The sequence below is a fragment of the Sturnus vulgaris genome, chromosome 12, assembly GCF_052056855.1.
Source record: "Sturnus vulgaris isolate bStuVul1 chromosome 12, bStuVul1.hap1, whole genome shotgun sequence".
Lineage (NCBI taxonomy): Eukaryota > Metazoa > Chordata > Aves > Passeriformes > Sturnidae > Sturnus > Sturnus vulgaris.
Window position 1 is genome coordinate 18,675,170 of NC_142254.1, and position 15,380 is coordinate 18,690,549.

The 15,380-nt window shown below is 44.1% G+C and overlaps 1 protein-coding gene across 3 annotated transcripts in view; it reads left to right on the forward strand.

Moving 5' to 3' along the window:
• Positions 1-15,380, forward strand: part of LOC106852088 (hepatocyte nuclear factor 4-beta-like) — a 45,108-nt gene that overhangs the window by 12,081 nt on the left and 17,647 nt on the right. For 2 of the 3 annotated variants that reach the window (XM_088172083.1, XM_088172085.1), the window contains 6 exons: positions 189-398; positions 543-4,355; positions 5,871-6,436; positions 7,017-7,198; positions 13,197-13,368; positions 15,210-15,304. In XM_088172083.1, coding sequence (XP_088028209.1) covers positions 7,084-7,198; positions 13,197-13,368; positions 15,210-15,304 — 382 coding nt within the window. In that variant the 5' untranslated portion in view covers positions 189-398; positions 543-4,355; positions 5,871-6,436; positions 7,017-7,083. The remainder of the gene's footprint in view (positions 1-188; positions 399-542; positions 4,356-5,870; positions 6,437-7,016; positions 7,199-13,196; positions 13,369-15,209; positions 15,305-15,380) is intronic. The other variant, XM_088172084.1, reaches the window with a different exon arrangement.

Genomic DNA, 15,380 nt, shown 5'->3' on the forward strand with positions numbered 1-15,380 from the left:
AACCCCTTAAAAAATGATGCTTTATGTGCAAGAAAAGGGCTGGTAACATGACAAAGGCATTCCCTAAAATAGGAGGCACAACACCAACATAAAACACTCATCATGTTTTCAGTGCAAGGCAAGGATTTGCACTCCTAACCTCCCACGCTGGGGCTGGGGCTTGAATAGCATTTCTGTTCTCTCCTCAGCTGAGCTAATGACACATCTGAAGAAGTGTCAACACCACAGCCAAAAAAGCTCCAGGTGGCAGGAATGCTGTTCACAGGGGACGTGGGAGTCACAGCAAATCCTCTCCTCAAGGCTGGTTACTCCTGACTCAACAGTGTTTGCAGCAGGAAAAGCCAAAACCTGGAGTGCTGCAGAGGAGTCCCATGCCTACTCCAGCAATAGTGGGTGAGGTAATGCTCTCCCTGGCTCCCCTCTCCTCCCCTGCTGCCAGCCCTGTCTCAGGCTGGGATATCTCCTATTTATTTGCTTTTTATTTCTTATTTATTTGCTGTTTACCCTTTGCTCTTTATTTATTTGCTGTTTGCTTTGGTCAGGGGCCGATGTCACCCGTGGTGGAGGAATCCAACCCTGTTCCTGATGGCTCCGTGTGTCATTTTCATTCTTGGCAGGGGGAGTTTATTTTCTGTGACTTCACCTTCCATAAAATTTTCAGGTTGAGTGGAAGCCACCTAAGGTCCCCGTGAGCTCTGTGGGGGGAGGCTGGCATTGCTGTGCAGTTCCTCCGAGGTCTCTTGGACACCTGTGTGAGTTTGGGATGAATCACCCTCTGGAGAGGAAACAGCCTCGAGCTGAGCCAGGGGAGGTTGAGATGGGATAGTAGGAAAAATTTCTTCATGGGAAGGGTTATCAAGTGTTGGGACTGGCTGCCCAGGGCAGTGGTGAAGTCACCATCCCTGCAGAGATTTAAAATCCGTGTGGATGTGGCACTTGGAGATGTGGGGGGGCTGGTGGGCTTGGCAGTGCTGGGGGAATGGATGGACTCCATGGCCTTGAAGGGCATTCCCGATTTTATTAATTATTAATTCTGTGACATGCCAATTTTCCTCCAGGAGCTGCAGAGATATTGATTTTCCAATCCATATGTGCAATCTCACCTTGGGATGGTGAAAATCAGTTGAACTGAGTGGTGGTGATCTGGAGAAGGGGCTCTGATGCAGCCTCCTACTTCCCTGAGTGACAAAACCAGGATGAACAACCCATCCCAAGGGGAATGAGGGGAGAAAAATGGAAGTTTGGTTCTTTTATGATTTCTTCTCCATATTTTGGATCTCTGGACAGCGTATTCCAAAGCTGTTTTCCAGTTTCTATTCAATGTTGGATATATCAGCAGTTTGGAGGAATTTGGGATGGATTGTTCTGACATGGAGCAGAGCTCAGCCCAAACTCTTGCAATTATTTGAGTTTGGATTTTCCCCTGTAAGCCCAGCCTAGGGAAAACTTGCTATCTTTGTAGGAAATAACTGGAAAAGGAACATTTCCCTCCCTTAGAGTGAAACACTGCTAAAATCTCACTTGTGAAACAATATAAATTCAATGAAGTAAGTCCATCTTAATTTTGGTGAATGAGGTAGAGTTCCACAAACAAGTTGATATTTTCATGGGTTGATTGTACCAGATATGATCTCCATTGAAATTCTTAACTTTTCAGACAGAAGGTGATGTTCCCACAAATTTGTCATTTTTTTTTACCTGAGAGATAATTTTAATTTTACTTTCCAAATGTTTCCAAGGGTCTCAAACTTGAGTCAGAAACTGGTACCTTGCCTCATATTTGCAAACAAAAATAAGAAAAAAAATGTTTTGTTTCTGTTCTTTTGGTACTTTATATTTTGTTCTTTATTAGATATTTAATTGTCTTCCCTACAGTGAACTTCAAAGTTCAATTGCAAATGAAACCAACAATTTTTTTTCCACAAAAAAGTATTAAATGAAGCTTGTTGCTGTTTTTCTATAATTCAAGTGTTGATCAGCTGATCTTTTTCCAGGAAGGAAAAGAGACAAGAAGTCTTCTGAAATATTCTCAAGGAATAACCACTGATAGGAGTATTTGTAAATGTGAGGAAAAATATTATTTTTTTCAAAAATATTGCAGGCAGGCATTTCTTATTTCTGAGAATTTACTTCTGCTTATGGAAAACAAAGAAGAGAAATTCCAACTGGTGCATGGAGGCATCAGGTGTTGGCTTTGCCAGGCAGAGACAGGTTTTTACAAAGTCTTAGACCCCATGTAGGGGAAATGAGGTTTTAATCAGATTTCACTCAGGTGTCCAAAAAATGGCATTTATTTCTAAATCATCAGTGACCTGTGGCTACATCTTTGCAAATCCAGTTGTTATTCCCAGAGCTCCCATTTCTCAACAGAGCTGAAATTCAGGCTGCTTCACATTTGGAAATCAAAAGGAGCCCTTTGTGCTTCTGAAATTCCAGCCTTGGCCAAGTGCTCTGCAGCCAAGAACAAAAGTTAAGTGAACTCAGAAAGAACAAGTCATCAGCCTGACCTTTGGTCATCAGAAAAATGTAAAACATCTCAGAGTTATTCCCCAAATCCAAGTCAGGTTTCATCTGTGCTGAACATTGGGTGAAATAAATGGGAATTTCACGAATTAGCCAACCTGAAGTCACTGCTGGCAGTGGGGTCTCTGGGAGATTTGTACTGGACTGTGTGTAAAGACCAGAATTCATCATTTCAACCTGGTGGAAAGAGTTTTTTAGGGTTTTTTAATTTGGTTTGGGTTTGATCTTTTGTTGTTGTGGGGTTTTTTTGGGGGATGTCATGTTTGCTTGGTATTTTTTTGTTTATTTGCTTGTTTGTTTAAATTGTTGTAAAATAATTTTTTCTGGCATAGTGATTGGAGCTTGTTTAAGTTTCTATTTACTCCAAAGGGTTGTTATGGAAGAGCAAACCTCATTGTTCTAAAGCAAAATGAGTAAATGATAAATGAATGTGTTTGGCAGCAGTAAAGCAAAATAAGTTTGTCTGGAGAGAAAGGAGGCGAAGATCCTGATTTTTTTTGGTTTTTTTTCTCCTCTCCATCCTCCTACATGATGGGTGGTGCTCTCCCGTGTCCATCAGGTCCTCGTCCATCATTGGACTTGAGAAATTTCCTAAATTATTTTTATTTATGAATATAATCACTCTACAGACAAAATCTTTCTGGGAGAACAAGGAGACCCTCACAGTGGCAGTCACAATATGTAGAAATAGAATGTTCATTGTAATAAGAAATACCTGAAAATGTAAAGAAATCTTTTCTGTGTAGTGTATCACAAATATCTAAGTGCACCCAGGAAAGGAGGGAGCTGATTTAATAACATCTGGTCTAGATCACTTTGAAATGTCTGCCATGCTAATTACATGTTAAGGATATGATTTCACACTTCTTATAATGTCAGAAGCACACTCTTTCTAATTATACATTATACCTAGAAAAGGGCCTTGCTGCCTTCTGTCTTTAAATTATTGTTTTTATCCAGACACCACCTGTCCAGGTAGGTAATATTATGACTATTGTTGCTTTTGAGAACCACCTGATCATTGATGGATTTATGCTCACTGCATAAAAATCCTTTTCCTGAACCCTGCAAGTTCACAAAAATAGAATTATTGCTGCATTTTAGTCAGAGAAAATTTCAAAACAGTGGTAGGGGATTTCAAATGGCTCTCTAAGAATAAAAGAAGAAAATTTCTCTTCCAAAAATACATCCAGTGACTTCTTCCTCACCATTTTGCATAGCAACAAGTCCTTCATTAAGTTTTAGTCTCACAGACACCTCTCCCCATATGCAACATTGAGTTACTTCCCCTTAAAATCAGCCTCCAGAGATGGATGTGCAACTTCCATGGCTTGCAGACATCTTCCCCCAGCACTTACCTCGCCAAAGAAATGTTATTTCTGACGCCCTGCCTGCAGTACTTTGTGTTCTCTCTTAATCAATCAAAGCGCCCTTATCTTTGCTGCACTTTATCTTGTCTAACACGAGTTCCCAAAAACACCTGAATTTTATTTCTAGGAGTAAGTTGTTGTCTTATTGGGACCATGTGTTCTTCAGATCCTGCCCCGTGCCCTCATGTAGGAGAATCCACATTGATTCATTCCCAGAGCTCGAACTTTGAGCACTCAGATTATTTTTATTAAACTTAACTCTGGTTCTTCCTCCCTTCTCCCCTTTCCCCTGCACCCTCCAGCTATATCCAGCCTCAGAGTCAAAACAGGAATAAATGGAAAACACATTGAAAAAAGGATTATGTCCATATGGAGGAGGACTGACATCCATTTCCAAACTGGGAAGATTGAGCTGTACCAGCCAGTTTTGCCTTTGGTTATCCACCCCAGGTGCCTGTGCAGGTGAGTTGATGCCTGAGCACCCCAGGAAAGCAGCCTTGGCAAGTGTGTCAGCAGAAACTGTTGGTCACAAATCTCTACTCAAATCCATCCTTGCTGTAGCCACAGTCTGGGAAGGGTTTGAGTGCTCTCTCCATCTGCATCTCTCCCAGTGAGAAACCAGCTGGAGATTCCTGGCTCTTGGCTGGGCCATTGTCACTTCACTGTGACACGAGCAGTGCTCAGGAGATGTGAGGCCACCTCTGAGTGAGTTTGATTTCTCCTGATGTTGATAAAACTCAGCCCCAGCCTTGAGTAGGTTCTGGTTGAATTGCAGCTGTGACTCAGAAAATTATGTAAGAAAGCAGGCAGAGGAAAAAGAAGAAGCTGCTCAAACCTCAGCGAGGTTTTGTCCATCTTCAGGGCTGCTTTTGTGCTGGAGTGGTTTGGAACAGAGCTCTGACATCTGTTTGGAAAAAAATGCCACGTTCTGTCCCTCCAACACCACCTTCCACAAGTCAGTCCTGATTATCAGTGTGGATGTGGTGCTGAAATCTGGTCCTGGAAATATGAAATTTGCTCTATAACCTTTTGTCATTCCCAGTATGAAAATTGTCCAAGCACATCCTCATCCCATAAATTTCCTTGGAAATTATCCTCAACTCTCACATTGTACTGAGGGATGGAAAACATTGAGAGATCTCTAAAGCCAACAAGATCAGGGCAGGAGCCCAGATTTCTCCTCTCTGAGCCACAGCTGCCCAAAAGCTTGGTAAATACCAAAATGGCTATTTTAATGGTGAGAAATCCATTAAAGAAAAAACAAAATAAAACAAAAAAACCCCCAAACCCAGAGTTGTAGAAATGGGAAAAGCCTTTGCTGTAATAGGAGCAGAGTGCTGAGAATCAGGCAGGATTGTGCCCACAGCTCAGTTAAAAAAAAAAAAAAAAAAAAAAAAAGTCAGATTAATGGGCATAATAATCAAGGCTGACATTGAGTAAGAGGCAAGAACGAGTAATCAGATCCCAACTTAGCTGATGCTGGCATTACTGGGAGCCTGGGGCACAGTCCAAGGATAAAAACATAATGTCTTATCTAAGCAAGGAGTCATTTGTGCACCCACTGGTTACAACATGTCCTTAAAAAGGGAAAGAAGGAAAGGGAAAATATGGCACATGATATTATTTTATTCCCCAGAAACGATAAGAAAGCTAAAAGTTTCTACACCAGATCTTTATAGAGGAAAAGCCTATCTAGACTTAACCCGTTGCAATGTCCACTGTAAAACCCCAGGATAAGAAAAAAGATATTAAAACAAAAAGTGAAATGGGGGTTAAATCAAATTAACCTAATGAAGACAGTTAAAAACTCAGATTTTGGAATATTTCTTGCTATTTGGAGGTTGCTGGGATCCACAGGGCCAGCCCACTCCTCGGTTCAGTGAGAGTTCAGGCAGTCTGGCAACCCCATCCTTTTGGCCAAGGCTCCTTTTCTGGCAACACATCTCCCTGTTTCTCAAGACTCTTCTTTTCCTCCAGATTCAACAGGATGTTGACCTGGATCTCTGAGAACAGCTCATGGAGAGGAAAGACCCTCTGACACAAAACCACGTCACTGCAGAGGGAACTGTAATGTCAGGGAGGGCATCTGGAAGATCAAAGTGGGAATGAACCAATCACTCCAAGCTGAATGGCTTTGCATGGCTGAGTTTTATTTCCAGCCTTTTGAAGCACAGCTCATGAGCTTTAACAAGGAAAGAACTTTTGTGTAAAATTCAGTAAATCAAAAAAGCTGGTCCGTGTAAAACTCAGTAAATTAAAAAACAAGCAAGCAAAAAAAACCAAACCCAGACCAAATGGGCTTTGTGGGAGAAAAACTGGAATTGAATTTCTGTATCACAGGCCTTTCCCAGAAAAGCCAGGCGTGGGTCAGTGTGAAATGCAACACCACTCATCTGTGAGGGAGTCTGCCCAGTTCCTCCCAGCCTTTTCCATTTCCATCATGTGCCATCATCTGAACCTTCCACGATGACAGCTCACCAGCACAGCCCAGCTCTTCCCCACAGAGAGCTCTGGGGCTGCCTGGAGTCAGGAGGGACACACAGGTGAGAGGGATGGAGGGTGGAAGTCACCTCCTGCCTGTGGAGCAGGGTCAGACCATGTGTGCAGCTGGAATGAAGCCTCATTTTCCCCTTCCAGCTGCAACTCAAGGTGTGAGCCTCATGGAAATAACTCAGGTTCTCAATGCTGGCCTGCCTTAATGGTCTCCGTTCCGTGTGACATTGATTTATTGTCCCCAGGAGCGTCGAGTGACACCATTTGCTCTTTCCACAAGGGCAGGGAGGCGAGCAAGGTGACAATGGGTGATGGGAAGTGGCCACTGCTCTGCCCTGGGAGAGTGACACATGTGGGCAATGGCCTCTCCTCAGCCCTTCTCAAAATGTTTGTGCAGGAGCAGCCATAAACGGGGCTGTATTGACCCGAAGATGCAATCCAAGGCGTTTGAGCCTAGGCCTTATCTGCATCACCTTATCAGGAGCCAGAGAGCGAGATGCACCCCGGGAAGGGAGGGGACTCTGCCAGAGGGTTTGGCCTCGTCCCTTCTGTCCTGGCACGGGGAGGGGACTGCGGGCAGAGCTGGGTAATGATTTGTCATCGCAAGGAGCGGGGTGTCTCTCTTTGCAGAGGAAACCTTGGCCGTGATTGACAGCGGGGCCGTTTCTGCCACTTCCCTCGCTGTTGTCAAGTAATAATGAAGCTTTGTCAGTCCATCATGGACATGGATATGCCAGATTATGTCGACTCCTTGGACTCCTCTTACACCATGCTGGAATTCGACAACCTCCGCGTGCTCCCCAATAACACCGGTGAGATTTTTATTCGTTTTCCTTGGGATAAGCTTCGCTATTTTGTCATAAAGCTGGGCACAGAGGAAAGGCTGGTGGGAGGTATGGGGCAAAGGGTGGAAGGGGTAATATTTAAGCAGCTGACCTGTCAACCTCTGCTGCATCCGTGGTTATGCCTGGGCTGAAACGCGACCCCTTCGCTCGCCGGTTTTGGGTTTTTCTTCTCTTTGACGGGCTGAGCGTCGTGCCCTGAAGAGCCCACCAGGTTTTGCACATGTTGGTGGAGGTTTCCATGGCATTCCCTGGGTTTGTCCTGCTTTATTGTTTATGAGAGGAGTAATTACCCATATTTCTCGTTCAAATGTGTGTTTCATTCCCATATACGACTTCAGCTGATGTTTAATCCTCGGGAAATCACGTTGTCCCACATGGCATTTGTCCGTGACCGTGTGCCCTGCTTAAATTGGTCCTGGGAACTTGGATTTGAGAAGCAATATCCAAATCATTGCTAGCTTTGTATTCCTTTTCTGGCTACCAAGATGGTCCACCAGTTTTTAGGGCACAAAAGGACTTGGCTGGGAGGCGGGAGTGTTTATACGCCAAGACTTCCGCTTCGTTCGCAGGAATAAAGTGCTTTGTGTGGAATTTCATTTTTCTGCAGCCAAAAGGACTCTGACATAAAGTGAACTCCATTCTGTGAAATCAATTGCTCCTTTTGAGCAATAAAGAAAGGGCATTTTGGTGATATTGCACCAAACCAATCGTGGAACTGAATGAGATTCCAACATTAGCGATCCCCCCTTGGAGAGTTTTGGCAGCCTTTTAATTTGGTAAGAAGCTTAGTGAAATTAAGGTGGGATTTTCACATTTGCTCATTAACTGGCTCATCAAAAGAAATCAGCGTTTCAGTAGGGATATAACCTATAATATAAAATGATTAGACTTATTATTGTGGGGCATGGAGGGAGGTCAGGAGACAAGTAAAGTTAAAAGGCCCAAAGGAACAGGAACTTGAATTTAAATTTGCCTTCTGTAAAGCTCTGGCTGTCCCCAAATCAAGGCTTTTCAATATTTATAGTTTTTGTAAGCTCCAGATAGACTGGATCTTATTCATGCAGAAAGGTTTCCATCTCCCATCCGACTCCAGAAACGTCATTTAACACAGATGTTTCACTTTGTCACTTCCTGTTGAACAACAAGATATTTTTCACTTTTTGAAGCGGCACAAACATCCTCAAAATTCAATATAATTTTACAAACGAGCCACCAACGCCTGTTTGGGCTCTGTGTTGATTCACGCAGTAGAACTGACAGGTTGAGTTTTTTTTTCTGAACTTTATCGAACACGGTATTGTGTTATTTGTTTAGCTGTTAATGACTAACCAGCTCTCTCGGGAAGTAGCTGCTTTGAAATTAGCTTGTTTGTCTTGGGTAAGTGTCCTTTTCTACCGTTTGTAAAAATAACTTCAAAAAAAGACCTGAAATGGCCATGCATGGAAATCTAGTGCTGTCCAGCTGAGCTCAGTCCCCTGAGGTAATTCAAAAATCACACTTTCCTTGTGGCTTCAGAAATATTTTAAATTTTTTTTAGAATCAAGAAACAACCTCGTTTTAGGTATTTTTTTATAACTATACTGGATTTTTTAAAGATTGTTTATATCTCTCCTAAGGTTCATCTTTATTTTCCCTACTTTATGATGACAACTTTGCCCTCTATAAACATGAACAGGAAAGGATGTAATATTTATTTTGATGGACTCAGTGCAGTCTCTTCTGAACAATTCCAAAAGTGAAATTGCAGTATTTTCAAGTAAGGTCATGCTTTCCTGAAACCAACTCTTTCCTTCTCCAGAACATTATTTCACCAAAATTTTGGGTGGATTAACTTTGTGGAGCACTTCCTGTGCTTAGATGTTTCTTCTTCAGGAAGCTGCTATCATTCTGAGATTTGCCCTGTGTTTTGGATATTCCACCTTCTAAGAGCCCATAGTTTGCCAAATATTTTAATATTAATTCAAAATAAAGAATAGAACACTTTATAAAGAAAATTTAAGTTTTAAATAGAAAGACTGACAAAAGGAGAGGAGCAAAAATCCCTTCTAGTTATGCCTTTCCTTTGTGAGATGTGTTGTAACAGCAGAAATTTTCCCCTTCTGTACAAATTTCTTTCATTCACCTTGGCTGGCAGTACAACCCATACTCTCAGTTTTTGTGTGTGGTTGATGCCCATTCCCTCACATTTTTGTCAGAGTTGTCTCATTTTGGTGATGATGTGAGGCACTGCTGCCATGCAGCCCCAATTCTTCATTTGGGAGTTGGGGGAGCGCTTTGTCCCAGGGCTGTGCTCCTTGTCCTGCCTCAGCACCCACACTCCACGCTGGTCCCTGGGGCTCAGCCACAAGGCTGGTGAAATCTTTCCCAGCCCTGCAGGAGTCTGACCCAGCTCAGACCATGCAAAAGCCACCAGAGATGTTTTGGCAGTGATTTTCCATCCCTCGAGACGCCGGGAGCAGCTCCGGCCTTTCTGGTTGGCACCTTCATCATCACATCACCTGTGATCTAAATCACAGCTATGTTTTATCTCTCAAAAACCCTTCTATTTGCTAAAAGCTGATGGAGAAAGAGGCTGACCTGCACGTGGCCAGGGTTTAAACCTCCTCCTGCCCTACATTTGTGTGTACATCTTTCACAATGCTAGTTTTGGCACCACGTTTGACTGTGTGTGTTCAAGCCTTCAACCCACACTTGTGATCTCCTCACATTCTAGCTCAGCACATGTCATTTGGGGATTTGTTAACTGCAAATGATGTGCACCAAAACTTGGATTTCCTGGTAGATAAAATCCACCCTGGAAAGTATTGCAGGACAATTTTCTTTTACAATGTGCATCTAGAAGAGCTGTAGCCAGTAAAGGAACTGAAAGGAAAAGCAGTGCAGGGGTGAGGCATCACGAGAACATCCTCAGTGTCATTTCTTATCACTGTAAAATTGGCATTATCATCTCAGCCCTGGTTAGGCAATGATTTACAAACAGAGGCAGTAGGTACCAATAAATTTGTGTGCATTTCAGTTGTGAACTTGGCTGATTCCCAAATCTGGGGAAGCCACTGGGATGCTCTTCTCAGCCTTGGGGAGCTCCCAATCTGCACAGTGATTATATATAACACAAAAACAGGTCAAAACTTCAGATATTTCAGCCCTTGAACCTTGGGGACAGCCTCAGTGAGGGGTCTGGCCACAAGCAGAGCCTGAGCTCAGCCTTGACAAAGTCAAGATGAGTCGTGGTCTTTTCCCAGAGAACAAAATCAAGTGCATGTCTCCAGTGGAGGTTCCAAAGGCACCTTGTCACAGTGTAGGAACTGTTCAGGTTCTCTCCTTGTGCCAGGCAGGGATGGAGCACACAAGGCAGATTTCACAGAGCTGCCAGGGATCCTGTGCTGCCTTTCCTCACAGAGATCACTCCAGGAAAAAAACAAATATTGGGGAGGTTTGAAAGCTGTGTTCAAAGAATCTCCTCGTACCTGCAGTATCAGTTGTGCTTTGCTCTTCTCTGGGCCAATTCTCATTTGGAGCCCATCATTAGCTGGTAACAGGATTTTGTAATTAAAACTTGTGTTCATAATTAACGTGCATTCTGGCTTAGGGCTTTCCTTTTATTTATTTAATTATTTATTAACATTTCTGCTCACATTCTGCCAATTCAGCTGAAAAGGACACGTGGCTCCCTCCCAGGGTTTTGAACTTTTAGCTGTGGGGCTGCCCTAACACAGAGCCACAGAGTCACTGGTGGTTTGTTTGTGCTTCCATGGATACAAGTGAGGGCAAAATTTGGTTTGCTAATTTCCACAGGCCCTCACACACACAGTGCTGATGGTTCCTCCTCCAGTAATACCTGGTTTAAGGCCAGATTATTAATTCCTTCCTTATATCAGCAAGCAGATTCTCACATCTTACTCACATTAAAAAAATAAATAAATCTTTTCTGATGAGGAAATGCTTTCCAGCATCAGGAATATTTTGCAGTCTGGACCTGTTGAAGGATGAAGGGTTCATTGGAGACCTAAACTGTTTGACCTTGGCTTGATTCCTCTGAAGTCTAGAGAAAGCATGAGTGGAGTGAAGAGGAAATTGGCTGCATTATCTACGTTTTGGTTGTGCAAATTTTTAAAATGGAATTGCATTTGCTTATGGTCATATGCTCCTTCAAAAAATGGGTGGAACAACAGATGCCCAAATGTTCTGCAGTTATCCTCAAAGGAATATTCTGTACAATTCATTTAATGCTGAGTTATTAAGCAATATAAAATCAAAAATCATTGGAAAGAAACCAAAACAATAGTCAACTGAAAACCAACCTAAATTGCCATTAAACACCTCTGACATAGACATTGTTCCCAAAGGGCCCAAGTGTCACTCTCTGACAAATGTCAGAGCTGAGAGAATCTTACACAAAATTTGGGAAGAGACAAATCTCAATTCCGGTCATTATGACCTAAGAATGATTTTGATGCTGTCATTCTTTCTTCTTGTGTTGCTCCCATCTTGCTACAACCCACTTATTTACTCATCCCAGAAGGTGAATATGGACCAAAAGGGTTATTTTAGGAGGTGATAATAAGTCTGAACTTTGCATTAGTGAAGTCTTGGCTAAAACTGTCTTAGTCTCAGCCTTAGCTAAGAAGCTCTCCAGTTTTTGAAAAACTAAAGCTTTGTTGGCTTTGTTGTTTTGTTTTGGGTTGGTTTTTTTTGGTTGTTTTTTTTGGGGGGTGATTACAATTTTCATTGCACAGCAAATATTTTCACTGTAATTTTTTAATGTGTATTCACACACAAAAATAACCTGCTCCCACTCTCTCTCTCTCTCTCTATGTACATTCTGTGTGTGGATTACCCAGAGCTATTTTTGTGCATTATGGATTAGAAAACTCTCCCCAGGCAGATCAGATCAGATGGCAATTGCTCCCCTTTGAGCAGTTTTCTATATGGAACTGTTAAGCTGAGCTTTCCCCATCTCTGCTGTGAGGATGTCCCATCCCAGGGTGTGTCTTGTCCCATCCCAGGGTGTGTCTTGTCCCATCCCAGGGTGTGCCGTGTCCCAGGGATTTTCCGAGGTCACTGGAGATGAGCTGGGCTCCCCTGGAGCACAGAACATGCTCCCAGAGGTGTGATAAATCCATAAAACCCTCCTGCAGCGAGTGCCCAGGTCAGGCTCTGCAAACAGGAGGGGAGACACAAACACTCTCAGCTGCCCTCTTCACAAGGGTCTCCTGGTTTTTTTCCTTCCCCAAGCTGTGCCTCAAATTAGGAGGATTAAGAGGGCAGTGAGTCTGGTGGTTAGGGCAGAGGGAGAGGTTCCACGGGGAGTTTTCAGCAGTGTGTACACACAGGGCAGGCAGGGGCAGAGCTATTCCTGCCCCAAATGAGGGGGTGCAAAGGGAGGACATGACAGAGGGCATTCATATGACCTAATTTTAGGTCCCTAATTTAGAAATCTGATCTTCATGCACACCTCTGTTGCTCTCCAGTGGAAAGCAGTGAGGCTCTTCAGAGAGAATTTCAGAGGAGGGACTGGACTTAGAATTAAAGTGATCCCTGTGGGAGCTGCTGTCTCTGCTCTCCAGCTGCAGAGGAGCTCTCAAGAACAGTGTTTTATCTTCAGCACCTCTGTCATGGGCATGAAGCAGTTCATCCTTTCTGCCTCTGCTGTTTCTTCTATTTATTCAAGTTAATGAGCTTTTTTCCCATTTTCTTATGTGGACAGCACCTTTGAACCATATTCTCCAGGTATCTCGTTGAGGAGGGGGCTCTCCATCCCACCAAAAACATCAAACTCACATGCAAGTGAGGTTTCTTTATATCTCTGCAGGAAAGCAGGGCTAACTGATAAATTCTCAGGAGCACTTTGGGTTATGCAGCTTGAAACCTGATCGCTGAAGGCAGGAAGGAAGCAAAGGAGCTGATTTTGGGAAGAGCATGACCATAAACTCAGAGGTTCTATTGTCCCGTTCTCTGCCCGCAGAGGCCATCGCGGCCGAGTCAGCAAACACCAACCTGCTCCCAAATGGTGTCAACTCCCTGTGCTCCATCTGTGGGGACAGGGCCACTGGCAAGCACTACGGGGCCTCCAGCTGTGATGGCTGCAAAGGTTTCTTCAGGAGGAGCGTCCGCAAGAACCACGTCTACTCCTGCAGGTACTGCCAGTGAGAAATGAGGTTTATGGATGAGGGAAATGAGGTGGGGTGAGGTGCAGGGCATCGTGTCTCAAATGGCAAGTTGCCACACCATGAAGGCCACCAGAAGGATTGCAGTTTGGTTTACAGGGAGTAAACTCAGTCCTGTCTCTAAACTCAGTCCTGTCTCATTGGCACCCTGAGAATTTCTGTGGTACCAAGCAATGCGTTGGGTGAATTCACCATCGCTGCTTTCCCCAATGTGTAAATCGAGGGAAATTCCTAGACCTGAGAATCACAGAATGAATCAGGTTGGAAAAGATATTTGAGATCCTCAAGTCCAACCTAAAACCTGAGGTTTGACTGATGTGTAAAATACATAAATACAAACCCTGAGTGTGGAATGACACCATGACCTCCTCAGAGGGGAAGCCAAAGTGGCAAAGGACCAAAGCTCCAGAGATTTCATCTTTCTTGCTTTTCTTGTTAAAAAACATCCAAAGCATCCAAGAATCTGTCACCTCCAAAGCCCTGTCCCAGCTTCTCCACTCTTATTTTGAAATACAATAAATTATGTCCACTGACTTATCAGTGATGATTTTATGAATATTCTGAGAAACAAGCGTTGACCAGAGATGATTCACATCCACTTTGGCACATAGGTGTACATTTGAGAGAGACTTTTTGCCAGGAGAAGCCTATAAATTATAAAGCTACTATCTTAATTGACCTTAGAAAAATTATATTTATTTTAGCATAGGAGAAAGTGGAAAGAAATCCCAAAGCTGAATACACTTAAGCCCTTCATCTGTAGTGAAAACCTGGAAGTTTTCTTTCTGTTCCAAATCTTATCCTCCTCTAAGAACATTCCAGAATTTTCCAGTGCGAGTCACCCCATTGCTCAAAATGTTCCTGGTGCCTTTATCACTCCAGGACACACCAGCCATGAAAGACACCTGAGCTGAGAGCAGTGTCCACCTACACAGTGCCCATCCCATGGACTGTGGGATTCCTGCAGCAGGAGATGAACTCTGCCACTGGTTTCTTTGAAATTTCAGCTGTCGGTCTCCTGGGAGCAGAGTTGTTGCCTCTCCCCAGGAATCCATGAATCTCTGTGATATTTGGCAGCTCAGGGAAGATCCACAGCACTGAGGCCAAGCTTGTGTGCAAGCCCTTATTTGGTGAGCTCAGCCCAGCTCTGAGCTCTGCTTATGGCAGACGTGAATTCCTCTGGAAGTCTTTTGGGCCTTTGCACCTTTGGCTTTTTACCAGTCTGGGGAAGTGCCTCAGTTTTTACAACCTGATGGTGCTGGAGCAAGCCACATCATCTCCTCTCTGCATGAAAGATTCCCCTTCCATTGTTTCACCCACCATGGGGAGAGCTGCCAAGCCTGCGTGGGCCACCCCTGGAACAGCACAAGGGCTCCTAAATCCCCACTGCAAGGAGGAGGAATTAGGAGGCCACGGGGCTGCAGACCCAAAGGGCAAATCGTAGAATAGTTAACAAGTGAAATCAGACAGACCCCAACGCCAAACACCCAGAAAGTGTCTGGAAGTGGGAGATGGAGCTCCTAGCAGAGCACAGCTTGAGCCCCAGTCATGTTTTCTCAGCCAAAACCATCCCAGTCCCTGCAGGGTGGGTGGTCTGAAGCTGGAAGGAGCGGTGGCTGGGAAGAGGAGGAGTGAGCCAAGCCAAGGTTGATTCAATCCATTTCTAGCAAACCTTTGGCTCTTCTCTGGGATCATGCAGAGCTCAGGGAAGCCTGGGGCTGGGTTTGGGGCTGTATTTGGGGCTGCTCAGGGTGAGGGGGTCACAGATGCCAGGCTGGTTGCTCCATGTTGCATTTCCCATCTCCTCCCAGGTTCAACCGACAGTGTGTGATAGACAAAGACAAGAGGAACCAGTGCAGGTACTGCAGGCTGAAGAAGTGCTTCAGAGCTGGCATGAAGAAAGAAGGTGGGTGCAAAGAGACATTTCAAACCTTCCTGCTGCTGTCTTAGGCCCTGTTCCACTGCAGAGCAGGGTGGGGAGC